At 45.8% G+C, this 18,361-nt stretch overlaps 1 protein-coding gene and 1 pseudogene across 1 annotated transcript; both read right to left on the reverse strand.

Annotated features, from left to right (window-relative positions):
- Nucleotides 1-47: 47 nt before the first annotated feature.
- LOC102852664 lies at nucleotides 48-11,175 on the reverse strand (annotated as a pseudogene).
- A 138-nt stretch (nucleotides 11,176-11,313) lies between these two features.
- Nucleotides 11,314-17,786, reverse strand: SS18L2 (synovial sarcoma translocation gene on chromosome 18-like 2). Its single transcript, XM_006892987.1, has 3 exons — nucleotides 17,715-17,786; nucleotides 17,263-17,339; nucleotides 11,314-11,401 (listed from the first exon to the last, which is right to left on the reverse strand). The coding sequence occupies exons 1-3, from the start codon at nucleotides 17,781-17,783 to the stop codon at nucleotides 11,314-11,316; spliced, it is 234 nt and encodes a 77-aa protein (XP_006893049.1). The 5' UTR covers nucleotides 17,784-17,786.
- Between the last annotated feature and the right edge of the window lie 575 nt (nucleotides 17,787-18,361).

The following is an 18,361-nucleotide window of genomic DNA, read 5'->3' on the forward strand; positions in this document are numbered from 1 at the left end:
GGCGGCGGCAAGAACTGGGAGAGACAAGGGGGAGGAAGGGAGAGCGGTCAAGGCCCGGGGCCAGGGCGGAGCTCGCGCCGGGCCGCCTCGAGCCAGCCTGTCGCGACACGGAAAGGGGGCTGGGACGCGGGACCCCCTTCCCACCTCCCGCCTCTGTCCGGCGCCCCTTGCAGGACACACACATGGGGCGAGCTCTTCACCTGGCTGGCCTCCAGTCTGCGGGGCTCCCCGAAAGAGGACAAAACAAGCGCGGCCACAGCAGCCACGACTCAACGCCGATAACGGACCGCCACCCACTCCCCGGGCCCGGCCTCCGGGTGCCACGCCAAGTCCCGCGAGAAGTAGAGACAACTACCGCGAGAACACGACCTCGAAGGGGCTGGGGAACCGAGGGGGGCGGAGGGCGAACGAGCACGAGAGGGCGTGTCCGTGCCACGGCGGGGAGCCGCCTACCGGGCGCTTCCGGACCTGCTGGCAGCGTCGGTTTTGTCCCGCCCCCAATTTTGACAAGTGCCCAATCAGGGAGCCTTTGTCACGCCTGCGCCTCACTGGATATCGCGAGGCTTCGTGTTCTGGATGACAGTGAGTGGCTTCAGCGAATGGGGATGCTCTACTTTAGTAAACCAAAATAAATGTTGTATCCTCCCCTATTCCCTCCCTCCCACGAAGAGCTGCTAGGAAAAGCTTCTCTTTAAAGACAATATCCTCGTTATTGTCCATTCATTAACTTGACGCTTTGGTTTCAGCTTCTCTGGGATCTGCTCATAGGATTGCTCTTGTGAAGCGGCTCGTTGAGTTCTATGCTTGTTTTTAGATGAGTTCTTCGTGTTATTATTGGGTGTAAGACTTCTTAGGTGTTTTGGATATAGTTCCTTTGTTAGACACTGTATGACTGTGAATGTTTTCTCCAGTGCTGAGTCTGGTGTTTTTATTATTTTGATTCCTTTTTATCAAGTCTGTCATTGTTTTCTTCTTTAATCTTTAGCGCTTTCCTAAAGATTTTCAGCCTTGGAAATCCTTTGTGGATTCTGGCCTATGGCGTCAGTATGGGTTAGAATTGACTTGGTGACAAAAGAGTTTGGGAATGCAGATGTCCTAGACTGTTCTATTTCTGACCAATGCTACTGTGTGTTTCCACCACCTGTCAGTGTTGGTCTGCATGTTGCTATGAAGCTGAACAAGCTTCTGCAGAGCTTCTAGACCAAGATGGGGGGGGGGGCGAAAATTCCTGACAATCTACTTCTGAAGATCAGTCAGGGACAGCCCTTAGAAATAGTCCAATTTACCACTTTCTGCAGATGGTTACAGTGTTGCATTTTGTTTTGCATAGGGCCACCATCAGTTGGAATGACTCAGCAGCTAACAACCACATCTTTGCAAGTTGTTATCATTTGCCCTTGAGTCAACTGTGGCTCAGTGACATTAAGAACAGCATATCTGTACTTTGCCCTATCTTTTAAAAGTAGAGTTTTGGTAAAAACATTTCGTCGGCCCTGGTGCTGAAGGAACTTCCGTTATTTGAGCCGTGTAACTGGTATTGCAGTTTGGCTGTCTTTAGAAGCAAACCCTGAGGCGAGGATTTGAGGGAAAGTAGTTTATTTGGGAAGTGATCCCAGGAAATGGGATGGGGAGGTAAAACAAGGGAGGCAACATATACAGTGTGTGTTGTTAAGTCAGCTACCATGGTTGGTGACTAAAATATCTTCCCTGAAAGGAAAAGAACTAGGGTTCTCATATGTCATCTCCTGGGGGTTATTGTGTCATCCATCTCATCCAGGGGCTTCCTCTTCTACACTAACCCTCTACCCTTCCAAGCTTGATGTCCTTCTCCAAGAACTGGTCCCTCCTGGCAACATGGCCAAAGTATGTGAGACAGCTTCAAAATCCTTGTCTTCAAGGAACAAAATGGTTTCACCCTCTCTAGGACAGACCTATTTGTACTCCTGGTAGTCCACGTCTGTTCAATATTCTTCTCTAGCATCACTACTCAAAGTCATCCTTAGTTTTGTCTCGCTTTCATGTGTATAGCAAGCAATTGAGAACACCGTAGCTTGAATCAGATGCACTTTAGTCTTGAGAATGACACTGATGCTCTGGAGAGCTCCTTGATAGCAGATTTTCCCAATGTAACTCCCCTTTTGATTTCCTCACTGCTGATATGAGGGCATGTTGGTTGGGAATCCAAGTAAGATGAAACCATTAAGAACTTCAATCCTTTCCCCATCTATCCTAATGCTGCCTATTGGCCGAGAGGTAAGAATGTAACCCAATAAAAGGTTACCATGAGTCAGAACTGACAATGGGGGTTTGGTTTAGTTTTAGCTAGGAGTGGATCCTTAGCGGCACAGTGGTTTTATGTTCTTGGCTACTACAAAGAGGTGAGCAGTTTGGTTAGCAAGGCAGCTGCTCCTCAGGGGAAAGATGAGTGATCTCCTTTCATGTGATTTACTGTCTCTGCAAATCTGCTGGAGGGTCAGATAAGAGTCGGTTCCCACTGGACAGCAATCAACAACTACTTGAGTCAGAACCGACTCCACAGGCAAAGGGTTATATCCCAGTATACCCGTCATTATAATCCTTCTTGGGAATGGATTTTTTTGTTGTGGTGGTGGTATTTGTGTAGGACGTGTTTAAATACATCCCTTTTGAGATACAAAACAGTATGCATGCAACAAAGGAAACAAATAGAGGAAGATAGAGGCAGAGTCATGCTCCAGGAGCCAGGAGAGGACCTTTCCCCTGAACCAACAGATCGTAGAGCTGATGACATGAATTTGAACTTCTAGCCTTCTAAACTGTGCAGTATGTTTGTTAACAACATGCACTTGTAATTTTGTGATAGCAGCAGGTAACTCTGGTGGAGTAGTTCATACGGAATTGCACTGCTAACTCAATGGGGGGGGGAGCATGTCTCTGGCCACGGGAAGTTGTTCAGTGGGATAAAGATTTTTCTTCCCTGTGATTTACTGTCTCAGAAACCCATTGGGAAGTGGGGGTTAACTACTGTGAATTGGAGCCAACTGAATGACAATGAGAATGAGGGAATTTGGGGGCTTTTCACTGGGAGCATTGAGATAAAGTCCTTAAATTGTTATTAATAATATAGAATAGACGGGGGGAAAAATCCTTGTTATATGTTTGAAGTAGAGAGGTGCTATGAAAATGAAGGTGCTATGAATCCAGTTCTTAAAATATTTTAGTTGTTATGTGCCATCGAGTCGTTTGCGACTCATAGCGACCCTATGTACAACAGCCCTAAACCCTGCTCTGTCCAGTGACAATCTCACTGTCTCTGACACACCCACCCCGATTACCCCAGTCACTGACTCAGTCTACCTCATCGAGGGTCTTCCCCTCCTGCACTGTCTCTCCACCCTCCCAAGCATGATGTCCCTCTCCATGGACTGGTCTCTCCTTGCCACATGCCCAAAGTATGTCAGACAGAGCTTCAGAATAGTAATGCACATTTATATCACTGGCTCTAAAGTACATGAGCTCCCAGGAAACGGGATTCTTCCCTAGCCATACTAAGAGTCTCTGAAGGTCAGACTGGGATGTCAAGAATAGAAATACAGGAAATAGAAAATCTGCTTGAAATTGTATGGGATACAAAGCAGTGTCCATTCAATTTCCAGTCATGGCGAGCCCATGTGTGTCTGAGCAGAACTGTGTCTATAGGGTCTTCAATAGCTGTTTTGGTTTTTTTCCCTGGGAAGAAGATTGTCAACTTTTCACCCAAGGTGTGTCTGTATAGACTCTAACCTTCAGCCTTTTGGTTGGAACGTGCTAATCATTTCAAGGACTCACACACCCTCCAAGCAAGAGACTCAGCTCTTGAAGCAAAGAGGGTTCCCTGATAAGGGAGGGCGGTTCAATAATCTAGTCAAGGTTGCTGTTTCATTTTTACTTTGTGTGTACATTTCTAAATCATTGTTCACAAGTGCACTGAGTCCTGAATCCTTCATTAGTAATATCAGATGTGTGTGCTCCGGACTGTCTTTGAAGGGGAGACACGTGTAGAGCTAGCTAACGAGCAACAGCTTGTCTGGGGCATCTCCCAGGAGGGGGCCTGATGGTGTGTAGAGTAGGCTATAGCTAAGACAGTGGGCTACTCTCAGACATGCCTCATTTGTCCTGATCAGTCCCATAACCAGAGACGGAAACATCCTCTCAGGAGACAAAAGACAGCAACATAGCAGGTCACACACTCCTTTTCCTCAAGGGGACAGCTGGGCTTCATCTTCAAGACTGTCCCCTCCCATGCTGGAGACTGTGCTCGATGATAGACACGTTCTGTAAGCCTTCCACCCTCATCCCTCTGGTGCAGAGTCGTCTCTGGTGCTGTCAGAGCTCCTTGTCCACTTCGGATGTGGCTCACAGGTGGTAGCAGAGAATTCATTTAAGTTCCGATTCACGTTGTGCTGGTTCAGCTCAGGAACCTGCCCTGCACGTTTCTTTTTTCTGTCTTTTGACATCTGGAAGCCCACTTGGCCACAAAGGCAGCTTTTTCGTGCAGGACAGCTAACTCATTGGAGGTAAGCCTCGCCTCACCCTCTGCTTGCCAGTGGAGTTACTCTGGGTCATCCTGCATGTTTCTCAGAGGTCTTTCCAGAATCGAGCCCTACTATCTGTAGCAGTGCTCTTCATATCAGACCTTTAGAGTGGCTTTTCCTCCTGGCTCTCACACCTGAGAAAATAAGCTTCCCCTCAGCTTCCAAAGCTTCACGTCTAGTTGAAACGTGGTAGCTCTCATATTGGCTCTCTTCTAACCTCTGAGATCACGAATCAGCACCACTATCAGCCTCGTACTAAAGTCCTAGGAGCCTGACACACTTTAACCTCTAACCTTCTTACCAATCCTGACACCAACCGTCTTCTCCACAGCACTTATTTCTCTGCTGGGTTCCAGAATGCTTTGCATCAGCCACAAATAACTCACAGACCACGTTCACATTTATAATAGTTTATTAGGGAGATAATATGGGATCAGGATTGGCTTGGAGGGAACAGGAACTGGACCCATGTCATGAAGCAGACACGTAGGGTCTGGTCTAGAAGGCACCCCTCAAGTGAAGAGGACGTCCCTCTCTTAGACAGCTCTCTCAGCCCGAGGATAGGCTCCTATTAGCCTCCTCACAGGCCTGGTTTCCCTGTTAATGTAGCTTTTTAGCTCCACCAAGTGCCCAGAGATCCCCACTCTGCCAGCCTGCCGCCTGCTTGAAGGCACTCAGTGTCTTTGTTCTGTGGGCTGGCAAGTCTACTGCAGCCTTAGCCACTTCCCTCTGTGGACCACACCATCTCGTGGGAGCCTCATGGTTCTGCTGTTGCACTTCAGAATTACAACGCTGGCTCCTCCTGGGTCTCAGAGGTTTTCAGTGCCAGGATCCTGGATCCAAAGAAAAATAGTGCTTGATGATAGTGAGGTCAACCCTCGACCTTGCTCAGTTGGATACTTATAGTCAAGTGGTTCCATACTACTGAAAAGCTGAACAGACTCTGTTTTATGTAGCAAACACCTGTATGGAAAATGTTTTCTTCTTTGTCCCAACCCTCAGAGTTATGCCTTGAACTGCTTCCCAGAACAGTAACTGCTATTATGTTTTGCACTCCATGTAAATGTTTCAACTGCAAACTACTGTCCATGTCTCTGTGCTCTTGAAACGTCTCAACAGCAAAATGCTATTCCTGTACCTGTGTGCCCTTTAAATTTTTAACAGTAGACTGCTGTAGCTAGTAGCCCTGCACCTAAAGTAGTAATAATAATAATAAATAATAAATAAAAAGAATAATAATGTTGTTGTTGTTAAGTGCCCTTGAGTCGCAGGCGACTCATAGCGACCCTATGAAGAAGAGTCCTCAACGCTTGGGTGTCTCTCATCCTCTCTCCAGATTCATAGGGTTTTCGGAGGCAAGCTATTATGGAAGTGGATGCCACTCCTCTTTCCAAACTTGTTTTAATTGGGGAGCTCCACCCCACTCTGTCCGCATTGGGTAACCAGCCATTAACGCATTTGACACATCAGTGTCACAGTAATAATAATAAATAATAAGGTGAGTGATTTTAATCTGTGGCCCTCGGGCCTGGTTTTAATTGTTTTTGGTCAAACATTCTTCTAAGTGGTATAGCACTGGTCTGTCCATTTGCTGTACAGAGGTAACGTGGTTGCTGTGATGCTAAACACTGTGACACTGATGCGATATCGGTTACCCATGGTGGACAGTGTTTGGTGGAGCTTCCCGATTAAAACAAGCCTGGAAGCAGGAGTGGCATCCACTACTGAAATGGCTTGTCTCTGGAAACTCTATGTACGAACAGTGCTCAGGCCTTTAGTTCACAGGGCCGCTACGAGTCATCTACAACTCGACGGCACCTAACAAAAAATAATGAGTATAAAAAGCCTCTTAGCAAGAACCTGCCTCGTTGCTGGGACTCTTCTGCTTGCACAGCTAATAAAGGACTTCACCAGTAGTTCTGTGCTGTAGGTCTCCTGACTCCTTGGGCACAACACTCATCAGGTTTTTGCACAACAAACCAATCCCCTCGTAAGTGACTCCCACCTATTCGCAAAGTACATTTTCTATTGTCAGGGACTTTCTAGGTACAAGGAACAAGCTTCTCTAATGGACTAGAGCTTTTTTTATTAGAGCAATTCTAACCACCCCTCAGGACTTGGGTGGGGTGGGGAATTTCTCAACCCCTTTTCCTCTTTTCCACAGAACCAAAGCAAAAAGCCACATCAAGAAACCCATTTCACGAAGATGGTTCTGCTTTCAGGGAAACCCGAGTTGAAACACCAGCTCAGGTTCACATTTGAGCTGCAGCTGTTCTAACGGTGCCCTCCATCGGTCCATGACTAACAGACCTCATGTAAAAAGTTGCCCAGGAAAAACAAGGGCAGCTGTTGCCCCACTCCAACTTACGGTTGCCCAGCACCACCACAAATCCAGGTTTCAGTGGTGGTGGTGGTGGTGGGGAATCCTTCTTTTCAAATGTTATGTGCTGTTGAGTAGTTTGCGACTCATAGCGACCCTATGTACAACAGCCCTAAACCCTGCTCTGTCCAGTGCCAATATGTCAATCTATCTCCAACACACCCACCCCGTTACCCCAGTCACTGAATCAATCCACCTCATAGAGGGTCTTCCCCTCCTGCGCTGTCCCTCCACCCTCCCAAGCATGACGTCCCTCTCCAAGGACTGGTCCCTCCTTGCAACATGTCCAAAGTATGTCAGACGGAGCTTTAGAATCCTTGCTTCCAAGAAGCAGCCCGGTTTAACCCTCTCCGTATAGAACCTGTTCGTTTTCTTAGAAGTCCATGATACATTCAATATTCTTCTTCAGCACCACAGCTTAAAGGCTTCTATCCTCCCTAGTCATTGTATTTTCAAATTCTTGCCATTAATCAAAACTGTAAAAACAAACACATCTGTGACCAAATCAGATCACGAACAGTGAAGGAAAGCCAAATGGTTGAAGGAACAGAGAGACTGGTTTCCTTCCATGCGGTCAGCTCAGTTACTGGGGAATACTTCAAATGTTGCCAATTAATATCTTACATAGGTTTAGATGTGGGTGTTATTTGCTCCTTTGGTACAGCACTTGTCTGTCAGTCTGCTGTACTTGTGTAGTTTGTGGGGTGCTCTAATGCTGAGATCTGAGCTCAGGTACCAGAGGGGTTAAATATGACGGAGAGGCTGTAACAGAGCCCCTAGATACAGACTAGAAAGGAGGATTGGCCATCCACAGCTGTAAAAAAAAACGAGCCTTTGAAAACCCTATGCATGAACAGAGAAACACAAGTAGTTTGAATATTAGCCTTAAGATACGAAAGAATTCAAAATGACATTGTGACTTGAACAACGGGTTCCAGTGTCTCAGAGATGGAGAAGATGGCACAAGGAAAGACAAGTTTCAGGTTGTCTGTGCTTAGGGTCGTTGAGTCGCACTTGAGTCAACAGCCCCAACCAGTAACAGGTTCGAGAAAGCCTCCAAAGGTCTCCTATCAGAGTAAAAACACAGCAAGAGTTTTATCATTTCTGCAGCCTCCTAAGCTCAGGTTGTGATCAGAGGCCTTGGGGTTGGTTTTGATTCAACGAGACCTAACATGACACAGAACTTCCTCACAGGATTTCCAAGGTTGGGAGATGAACATATCTTTCTCCTGTAGGAGGCGCATATTTTCACTATCTCCATTTTAGAGATTATGGGATGGAGTTCTCAGGTGTTAATAGAGCTGGGATTCAAAGGTCTCTTCACTACTTCCACATCACAACCTCCTTAGAATTGTAATCCTGCACTCTTACAAAAGCAGCCAGGAACTTAAAATTCACTTACCAGAATCTTTGCCTCATTTTACAGATTGATTTTAAAGAGGGAAATCTCTCTATAGAGGAATATAGCTAATAAAGACAGAAGGAATGAGTTAGAAAAGTCTCCATTATGCAGCCCCTCTAATAAATGGAATTTAAAAAAAAAAGTGGTAGAATAAAACTGGTAAAATAAATAAATACATGGATGCTCCCAAGAGTTAGATGAAAGATGGCTTAGTTCAGCTCATTACTTATTCATAGATAACCAGCAGGTTTGCAGAGGGTGGGAATCACATGGAAGACTGCCCATGTGTCTTCCTTAGAGCAGCTAGTGGATTCAAACCACCTGTCTTTGAGTTGGCAACCCAACTCCTTACCCACTAGGCCACTTGGTTACTGACGTGTGCAGTTTAGTCAGAATCAACCCACAGTCTGTGGGTTTTCAGAGGCAGCAAGTCTTAAGAGTCCATCTCTTTTCCGCAGAACAGCTAGTGGATTTTAACCTCATGCCTTTGGGATTGCAGTACAGCTTGTTACCAATAGGCCACCAGAGCTCCCTGAAAGGTTGCTAGGAACTTGATAAGAGCACGAGCCCACTTCTCAGCCTTAATAACACAACCAATCAGATCAACTCTGAGGCAATACAGAAAACAAGGGCTCAGTTCCCTCTGTAATGCATTTTTGCCTAAAATATAAGAACTTGAATCTGAGTGAGCCTGTAAAGAAATCTACTGAATTACAGGAAGGCTGGGTTATAATGGGATCTATTTAGAGGGCTGCAAAAAAAGATCAGCCCAGAATGTGAGAAATTCTAGGGCATATGATCTAACAGAAACAGAAAAGAGGAGCTGATAATATTTTGAGGGATTTAAAGAGTTATAAGCAAATACAAACCGTAATTGTGTTTGGATCCTGAGATGGGTCAGCAAAGCCAGTGAACACAACTGAGAAATTTTTACATCACTTATTAGTATTAGCAGGGAACACTGGTGGCTTCCTGGGTTAGGAGTTGTGCTGCCATCTCAAAGGTAGGCGGTTTGTATCCACCACCTGCTCCAAAGGAGAAAGCTAAGCAATCTTCTCCTGCTTTAAATTTTTACAGCTTCTGCAAACTCACTTGAGGGTGCTAGAGGGCCAACTAGGAGTTGGTTCTGACTTGACGGCAGTGAGTTGTTATTGTTATGTCGTGGAGTCGGAACTGACTTATAGTTGACCCTCGAGTGGGTTTTCAGAGGCAGTTAAACGCACAGGAGACAGCCCATCCTTCTCATGCAGAACAGCTGGTGGATTTGAACTGTGTGCCTTTGGGTTGGCAGCACAGGCGCTCACCACTAAGCCACCAGAGCTCCCTTCTGTTATTACTAGAATTAAGTAAGAAGTACAGTGACACCTGAGGGAACTGGAACTCAGGAGATGGATAGGCCTCCCACCTTCGGCATGACGCAGTCTCACCACTTTTCTACTGGGGAAAATATGCATTTTTCTTTCTCTGGTTTTCCTTACATAGGTTTTACTCTATGAATAGACTCCTTACACACAAACTTCCACACCTGTATGTCATTCTTTAACGGAAAGGCAAACTTTTATTTCAAAACAATCTGAAAGGAGCACCATGGCTACAAACTGGCAGAAGCGGGCACATGGCTACGTGTCCATTCGACAAGGACCCAGACAGGAGTCTCTCCAATTCCTGCTAACTGTCCGATATCTACCCAGGTCACTTTTGAGGTTGAAACTAAATGGTGGGCTTGAAGGCGCTTCTGATGTATTCATTATCCAAACACAGTCCCATTACAGGAAAGAGGATTAACAGCGAAGAACAGAATTTATTAATATGTGAACTGAGAAGAACATTAATTTAGCAGCTTCCTTGACAGTAATTTTTTCCCCCACATTTTTTCTCTTAAAAAATTGTTTATTGTGATGTTTTACACAAGGGCTGTAAGGTGGGAGGGGCCAGAGGCAGGGGCTGGGGGGGCCCTCCTCGTCCTCCTCCTGCATCTGGACGATCAGCTGCCTGCCGCATGGCCATTGTGACGAGGCTCTCCCAGTCCCTCTCGGACAGCACTGAGCCCTGTGACAGTCCTGGGTGGCTGGGGCCCGTCGTACCCTGGGGCTGTCCCTCCAACTGGGAGATCTTCGGAGGGTTCTCAAGCAGGCCCACGTCATTGGGGCCAGCCAGCTCTGCGGCCTTCACAGTAGCAAACTCCACCACTGCAGTGCCCGCCTTCTTGGAGCACGCCAGGTGGAGAGCTTCACCTTACTTCTGCAAAAGCCGCAGGAGGGCGTCTCTGGAGTTGAAACCTTTTGACTCATCCTCCTGGCACTTTCATTTTAGTTTAGGGGTTCCTTTGTGTTCAGTATTTTCTGCTTTTCCTCTCAGCCTGTGTTCACAGTCCTGGGGGATCTGTTTCTTGAGCAGCTTTTGCTGTTCCTCCCGCTGCTGGGAACCCTCTTCCTTCGCAGAGGTGTTTGATCTCTTGCTCCAGTGTCCTGGTGCTCTGGCTATCCTCCCCTGCCGTGCTCCTGTGGGCCTGGCCTCTTGCTCACGGGCCTCTGGGTCAAGCTTAATTCTCTTCCTTCTTTCATTGAGCTTCTGGGTCCTCTCCTCTGCCTGCTTCCTGGCTTTCCTGACCTTGTCCTATGTAGCCCAGGCTGCAGCGTCAGTCAGTACTTCCAAGGCCTGAGAAAGCTGGAGAGAGTTCAGCTGCTCTGGGATTATCTTATCTGGGTTTTTGTCGGGGTGGCAGGAGAGGATCCTCTGCCGGGATGCTTTCTTCACCTCTTTGCTGCCTTCCCCTCAATCCCGAGCAGTGCATACAGGTCCATCTGAAAGAGCTCCTTGGTCACCAACTCTGGCTCACTTGGTACTACAACGTTTTCACATTTTTAAAGGGTCAGAGAAATTTTGTGTTGTAAGGTGCTGAAATGGTAATCATTCTGTCTCCACGTCGTAGGAAATGGGTTACAGTCAATTACTCTTCCCAACAGCCAACTGGAAGATTATTCCATTGGTTTTTCAGCACCAGTTGGGCTGGCATCTGCAATGGTAGCCAAGTAAATGAGATTTCTGTGTAACACATGCTGGTACCTATGGATGAAAAGCAGACAAAATTTAGCAGTTTCTGTTTACTGACTCCATACTTTTGGGCATGCTGTTCGGAGGGGCAGTCCTTAGAGAAGGACATCACGCTTGGAAAGCTGGAGGGTCAGCGTTAACAGAGGAAGACCCCCAGACAAGATGGAATGAAACAGTGGCTCTAGCAAGGGGCTTAAGTGAGTTGAGGATGTTAAGACCAGCACAGGACAGGGCAGGATTCAACTCCATGGCACATAACAACAAACCATGAACAAAGGAGGTCCTGGCTGAGTAAACAGTTAAGCACCAAGGGAAAGGCTTCACTTAGAGGCACCCAGAAGAAATACCTGATGATCTGCTTCTGAAAAACCAGCCACTGAAAACCCAACATGTTGCCTTGAGTCAGACTTGACAACTGCTACATTTGTTGGTAAAAACATGGACAAAACACTGGGAAAAAATTAATTTCTGTCCTTTAGTGGAAGAGCTCATCAACTTGGTCAGTGTTATCGATCTTCTAGCTTAACACATTCAAGGGAAATATATCCAGAATCTTTCCCAATCTTACTTAACAGTTCCAAGGCTACCATTCTAGTCTGAACCACTGTCCTTTCTCCCTTGAACTATGGTCTTGGTGCTGTTTTAACAGATAAACAAGTAGATGGCTTAAGTGAGGACATTTACTCTTTCACAGTTTATGGGACTGAAAGTCCACATTTAGGGGAAGGCTTTCTTTCTCTGATGTTCTGGGAGGAGGTCCCTGCTTCCTTTAGCATCTCTGTCCTTGGTGTTCCTGGAAGGTCCTCACACACCTTAGCCTTCCCCCTGGAAGGTACCTAGTCTGAAAGGACACTCATCTCCCTCTGAGGTGACTACACACCCCAGGGAAACTGCCTTCACGTCAGATCACTGCTGCGATGAAATTAAGGCTATTACATCTCACCTTTAAACCTTGCACAACTGCTTGGTTTATCCGATCATGAGGGATTGTTACAAAATCCCCACATTACACATATTCTGAGGGGACACAGTTCAATCTGAGTCTCCTGATTGGTCTCCTTGCTCTTTATTTGTGCCCCTCTGTCTATTCTCCACGCGGCAGCCTAAGTGATCACTGAACCACATAAGCCAGAATTATGCCATTTCTTCATTCGAAACTAGTAGCTCTGATCTCCTTCAAAGGAAAGCTAAGCCACCTCGTGGCCTGTCAGGCCTCCATGACTATGGTCTCCAGTCATCTCTCTGATCTCACCTGTCAATTCCCTTTGCTCACCGTATTCCAGTCACAGGGACTGGGGATATTCAGCAAGTTCCTGCCTGTGGTTCTTTCTCATCTCTAGTCGAAGATCAGAGACATCATGTAAAAAAAAAAAAAAAATAGCAACCCCTCACCTTCCTGCTTTTTAAAAATTTTTTTTGGGGGTGTGTGTGTGTGTGTGTGTGTAGTCAGATCGGATCAGACTGGTACAGGAGATTTCCCCTCCTCCAGCAGAGCATCTGGTGGATTCGAACCGCGTACCTCTGGAATTCCTGCTTTATTCTTATGTCTGGCACCCAGTCAAATCTCAGAGCTGACCCTCCAGCAAGTTTTGGGATGCTGTAAACTATACTTGAGGGGCTCAATCTCAGCCTTGGAGTTGCTGGTGGATTCGAACTGCCAGAGGTGCCACTTTTGAGTGTGCAGCACCATTCCCTATATACACCACCACCAGCACTCTCTTAGCCAGTCCTGTTGTTGTTGTGTGCTGGTGGGTGGGAACTGACTCAATGTTGACCCTCCTGTGGGTTTTCTGAGGCTGTAAATCACAGGGAAGACTGTCCATCCTTCTCCCTTAGAGCAGCTGGTGGATTTGAACTGCTTGCTTTTGGGTTGGCAGCACAAGAGGTCTCAAAGTATATAGTATCCGCCTCTTAACTTCTAGAGTCTAGATTTAACTTCCTTGAGAGCAGAGCTGCTATCTGTTTTGCTACTGATTCATCAGTACCTGAAATGGTTTCTGGTACTAAGCATTATTTATATCTATTGGAAGAAAAGGGGAAAAGTATAAGACCTTTCCATAATCAATGTGTGCTTACTATAATAATCATTCTCAAACCAGGTAGGTAGAGCTCCCTGCCCAGGAAATGAAATCAGAAAAGTGGTCAGGGAGCAAGGCCTGTGCAGTGTGAACAGGTCTACCAGGAGATTGTGACAACATGCATGCCTCTGGACTGAGAACTGTGTTGAACAGAAGTCTATCAATTACTTTCTCCAAACAAAAAAATATGAGAAAGTATTTACTATACATGTAATGGGGGGGGGCAAGATACTAAATACTAAAGTGTGAAATTTATTCAAAGAAGGTAATCTACCATATTCTAGTGAGAGATTACGAGGATTTTTTTTTTAAATGAGGATAGAGAAAGTACAGCTTTCTTAACATTTCTTCAGTTATTGTTGGGTGCTGTCAAGTGCACTCTGACTTCTATCAACCTTATAGAACACAACAGAATAGCTCCATAGTGCTTACTAAGTGAAAATCTTTACAAAAGCAGATTACCAGGTCTTTTCTCCTGCTGGGAGTTCAAACCACAGACCTTAAAATCAGCAGTTGAGCATTTAACCATTGTACTATGGGCCTCCATCACTGTACCATCAGGGTCTTCTTCAAGCAGGTGGGTTGGCACAGTCACTTCAACAATGGGCTTGAGTATGTCAAGAGATTGAGATTGGCACAGGTAGAAGACGGTTCAGCTCTTTTGTTCATAGGGCCGCTGTGAGTCATACTTGACTCAATGGCACCTAAAAACTACTCCTTTTTTTTTTTTTAAAATTAAATTTAATGGAAGTTTACAGAGACTTAGGGTTGCCATTCATTCATTGTTGTACTTTATTCCCTGCCCACCCCTCTGCCCCATTTCACTCTTCTCTTTGAAAAGTAAAAAAAAAAAAAAGTTTTTCATTGTTATACAATCCCTGCCCCCCAAGTCCACTCAACTGTGCAGCCTTCATTCTGGACTCCTGTCATGACAATAATACCTAATCATATATATCCCTTTTAAACAGTTCTCTCCCTCATCTGTTTCAATGCAGTATACATTATTTATCCCCTCTTTTTCAGTCTTCTGTCAACCCCAATTAAAAACTACTCCTAACAGGGCTCCTAATTCTTCTGTAACAGTGATACACAGTTGGTTGTCATTGTGACGATTTGCTAAAATTCTCCTGTAACACTACTGACTCTTTTCTCAGTGATTCAGACACATACAAAGCAGCAACAAATTTCAATCACCTGATACCTCCTCCTAACTGAGGTCAGATGCACTGATGCCTTATCTTGTCTCAGCTCTCACCTATAAACAAATGTCCTTTTCAGGGTCTATTTAGTGTCCTTTTATTTTTTTTTTCCATTTTGATTGTGACTTCACTCCTTAAAATAGCCCCCAACCACACTGCTGAAGTACTATGTGGTGGTGGGGTTTTTTTAAGTACTATGTGTTTTTAAACAAAAGGTTTTTAAATCAACAAATGCAGTTTATTCTTGTCATTTATGGCAGTTATTCTGTACAAAGGTGCTGTGAATACAGTTAGCATATATTGAACCACTGTTCTATGGGGAATACAGGGTCAGGTACCTACAAGCCGCTCGTCATAACATACTCATCAACTGATCATACATCACCCTGTTTTATGGGTCTCCCTTTTTTACGTACGTACATACAATTTCATTATGTTGCTGTTAAAAAAATACACAGCAGAACCTACAGATTCAACAGCTTCAACATGTACCATTTTTGTGACCCTGACACAATCTTTGTGTTGCAAAACTATACTCCCCGCCCCCCCCACCTTCTTGTGTACTGTCAAGTCAGATCCAACTGGCACAGGAGAAGATTGTCCTTCCTTCTCCAGCAGAGCATCTGGTGGATTCAAATCTCGTGCCTTTGGGACTGCAGTGTAGCTTCTTGACACTAGAACACCAGAGCTCCCTTGTAAAACTATTCTTATTCTCCTTTTCTGACTGTTTGCCTGTCAACATAACATCACTGTCCATAAGGTTCCCATCTAATCTTTCATGTTCCTGTTGTCAATTTGACCCTATATAATTCTTCCAAGAATACAGTGTTTTAAAAAAAAAAAACAGACCACCAACTCAGTGCTGATTCTCCAGCAGGTTTTCAGAGGCTGTAAATATCTTCCCCCAGAGCAGCAGCTGGTGGATTTAAACCACCTGCTTTTGGACTGGCAGTGCAGCCCCTTACCCACGAGATCAAACTTTACGGGCTTTTGTCTGGGATCGTTCTCAGTAATGGCACTATGAGGCTTTTCTGGACTTACAGTAAAGTAGGCAGCTGTCCATGGACGTAATCAGTCACCCCTTCTGTGTCCTCCTAATCGTGAATTTCCCGCCTCTATTACTCTAGGTGAACAGAGACCAATTTGTGCGCCTTGGATGGCTGCTTAAAAGCCTTTAAGTCCCAGGCACTATACAATGGACAAAGAGGTGTAATAGAGGCACTAAACTCCCTATTAGGGAGCTCTGACGGCCTAGTGCTAAGAATCTGCACTGTAATCCCAAAGGCATGTGGTTCGAATCTGCCAGCCACTCTACAGAAGGATGGGCAATTTCGTCCCATGTGATTACAGCCTCTAAAAACCCACTGGAGGGTCAGCTATGACTCTGTACAGACTCAACGGTACACAACACCAACAAACATGGTGTTAGGTCAATTAAATGGTTTGTCCTATAAAATCACTTTTTCAAACTAAGAAATCACATCTCATGTTGTGTATTAGGTCATACATAACCAGCCTCGACAGACACTCTACTGTTGTAAATGCATCAATTACACAACTTTTTCCAAGTCAACTATTTACAGGTATACAATTTGGGGCGGGTAATTCTAATAACCTGCTGTGCAAACTTATCCTTCAGGCAATATTTTTACTGCCATTAATATCTCATTTTTTCAGCACACTCCCACTGCTGGTAACCACTAATTAAGAGTGTTTTTTTTTTAAGCTATATATTTATCTTGTCTTACAATAGTTGTCCATTTGTGACTGATTTATTTCAACTTAGCATATTGTGTTCCAGCTCCATCCATAATGTAGTAGCTTGTCTAAAGCCTTCCCTTCACCTACGGGCTGAGCAGTATTCATTGTATGTATGTACGAACCATATTTTACTTTTTTTATTCTGTTGGTTAATTTGTCTACACTGTTAATTCATTTACACTGAACTCACAGACAGCAACACTAATCCCAGAACAAAGCTTATCAATACAGGTAATTTCTCTGTAAGACAAATGGCAGTCTTTTAACATTTAGAGCATTTTAAGGCACTTTGGCTCTATCCTGGGGTGGGGGGGGCGGGAGTAATTTTAAACAGTAAAAGCGTAACAATGAAAAAAAAATGTCATTAATTAGACTGTGAAAACGACACTTGTCTACAGGATGTGACCTGAAAACAAGCAAGCAGAGTGTCATCATTCTGTCCAGCCTCAGCCGGGAATATGCATGTTCTTAGGTGCCGTTGAGTGGGAAATGATTCACAGCTGACCCTTAAAGGAGTTTTCAGATGTAGACTGCCCATTTTTCTGCTGGTGGATTCGAATTACGTGCCTTTGGGTTCGGTAGCACAGCTCTTTACCACTTAAGCCACCAGAACTCATCCTAAATTCACCTGGTAACTGTGTGGACAGCCCGCCCGGTTTGCTAACAAAGAAAGAAGTTTTGTAGAGGCAGCTAGGTCTGACTCCAGGTTCCAACCTACATCAGGCAGGCAAGAAGCCTCTCTGAGCCTTCCTCTCCTCTATGGTAAAACGAGGCTGCTATTTCAGGGTAGCTGCTGCATCCCCTCCAACTCAAGATCAGGGGCCGGAGTACTTACTGGACACACTCGTTTGCCCGTCCCTTGTTCTGATATTCCACGATACAGCGAATCAGCTGGTCATTCTCCTCCAGGAGCTGAAAGAGGAGAGAAAAAAGGGGCAGATCGACGTGAGAAATGCACGTCTCACGTCTGGCTAATCTCGCCCCCGGGGCTGCATGGATTCAGTCCCCATCACACCTCGTACCTTGGCCAGTCAAAACCTTACCCAAGTCTCAGCTTGGATGCCAGTCATTCCAGGAAGTAACCCTGCAACCTACAACCCCCGGGAATTGAAAATAAGCAAATAACCCCTTCTCCAGGCATTCCAGGAAGTAACCCTGCAACCTGTAACTCCCAGGAATTGATAATAATAACCCCTTCTCCAGGCATTCCAGGAAGTAACCCTGCAACCTACAACCCCCAGGAATTGAGAATAATAACCCCTTCTCCAGGCCCGCGTCGACTCTCACCCGCTGGATAGTCTCTTGATTCACTTCTGCCTTGCCTCGCAGCCAATCCGGTACGAAGGCCACCGACATCCCGGGGTGTCTCGGGGGCCCCGAGCCCAACACTCCGCAGTCAGGTCCCCCGCGCGTCCGTAAACAACTTCCAGAGCCGGTCGTAAATATCACTCGCGGGCACTCCCAGCCGGCTCACGCCCTCGACGCTAAGGGGGCGGGGAACGGAAGTGACGTCATTTGCAACAGCCACTCGAGAGCGCCGCGCTGCCGGGCCACGCCCCCGGTGGCCGGGATTGGTTGTGAATGCCTTGCGCGTGCGCACTCTAGCATCTACCCGGGAGGGCGGAGCTGTGCAACTATTAACCCTCCAGCTGTCACTTTTCTATCTTTTCAGGAGCTGAGAATGGCTCGTTTTCAGAGACAGTTTGTCCAGGATCGCACAGGAATCGTAGTTACCACCCAGGTTTCTGAGTCCAGGTCCCCTGCTCTTTTACCATCATTCTGGTGCCTTCAAACCTGCATGTGGAACCGAAATTCTAGCCATTGTTTCTTGCCAAACTTGGGTGACTGCCCAGGAGTGAAAGAGGAATTAGAGGTAACTCCAGAGGTTCTGACTCAGACAACTTAGAGCTTGATGATGTCATTTATGGAGGTAG

Source organism: Elephantulus edwardii, unplaced genomic scaffold (assembly GCF_000299155.1).
Source record: "Elephantulus edwardii isolate Elephantulus edwardi_28Jun2011 unplaced genomic scaffold, EleEdw1.0 scaffold00121, whole genome shotgun sequence".
NCBI classification, from domain to species: Eukaryota; Metazoa; Chordata; class Mammalia; order Macroscelidea; family Macroscelididae; genus Elephantulus; species Elephantulus edwardii.

Coding starts and splice junctions, on each gene's coding strand:
- SS18L2 (XM_006892987.1), bottom strand. CDS start 17,783: ATGTCGGTGGCCTTCGTACCGGATTGGCTGCGAGGCAAGGCAGAAGTG. Junction 17,340..17,714: donor ATCAAGAGACTATCCAGCGG/GTGAGAGTCGAC, acceptor CTCCTCTTTCAG/CTCCTGGAGGAGAATGACCA. Junction 11,402..17,262: donor CGGGCAAACGAGTGTGTCCA/GTAAGTACTCCG, acceptor TTTCATCCATAG/GTACCAGCATGTGTTACACA.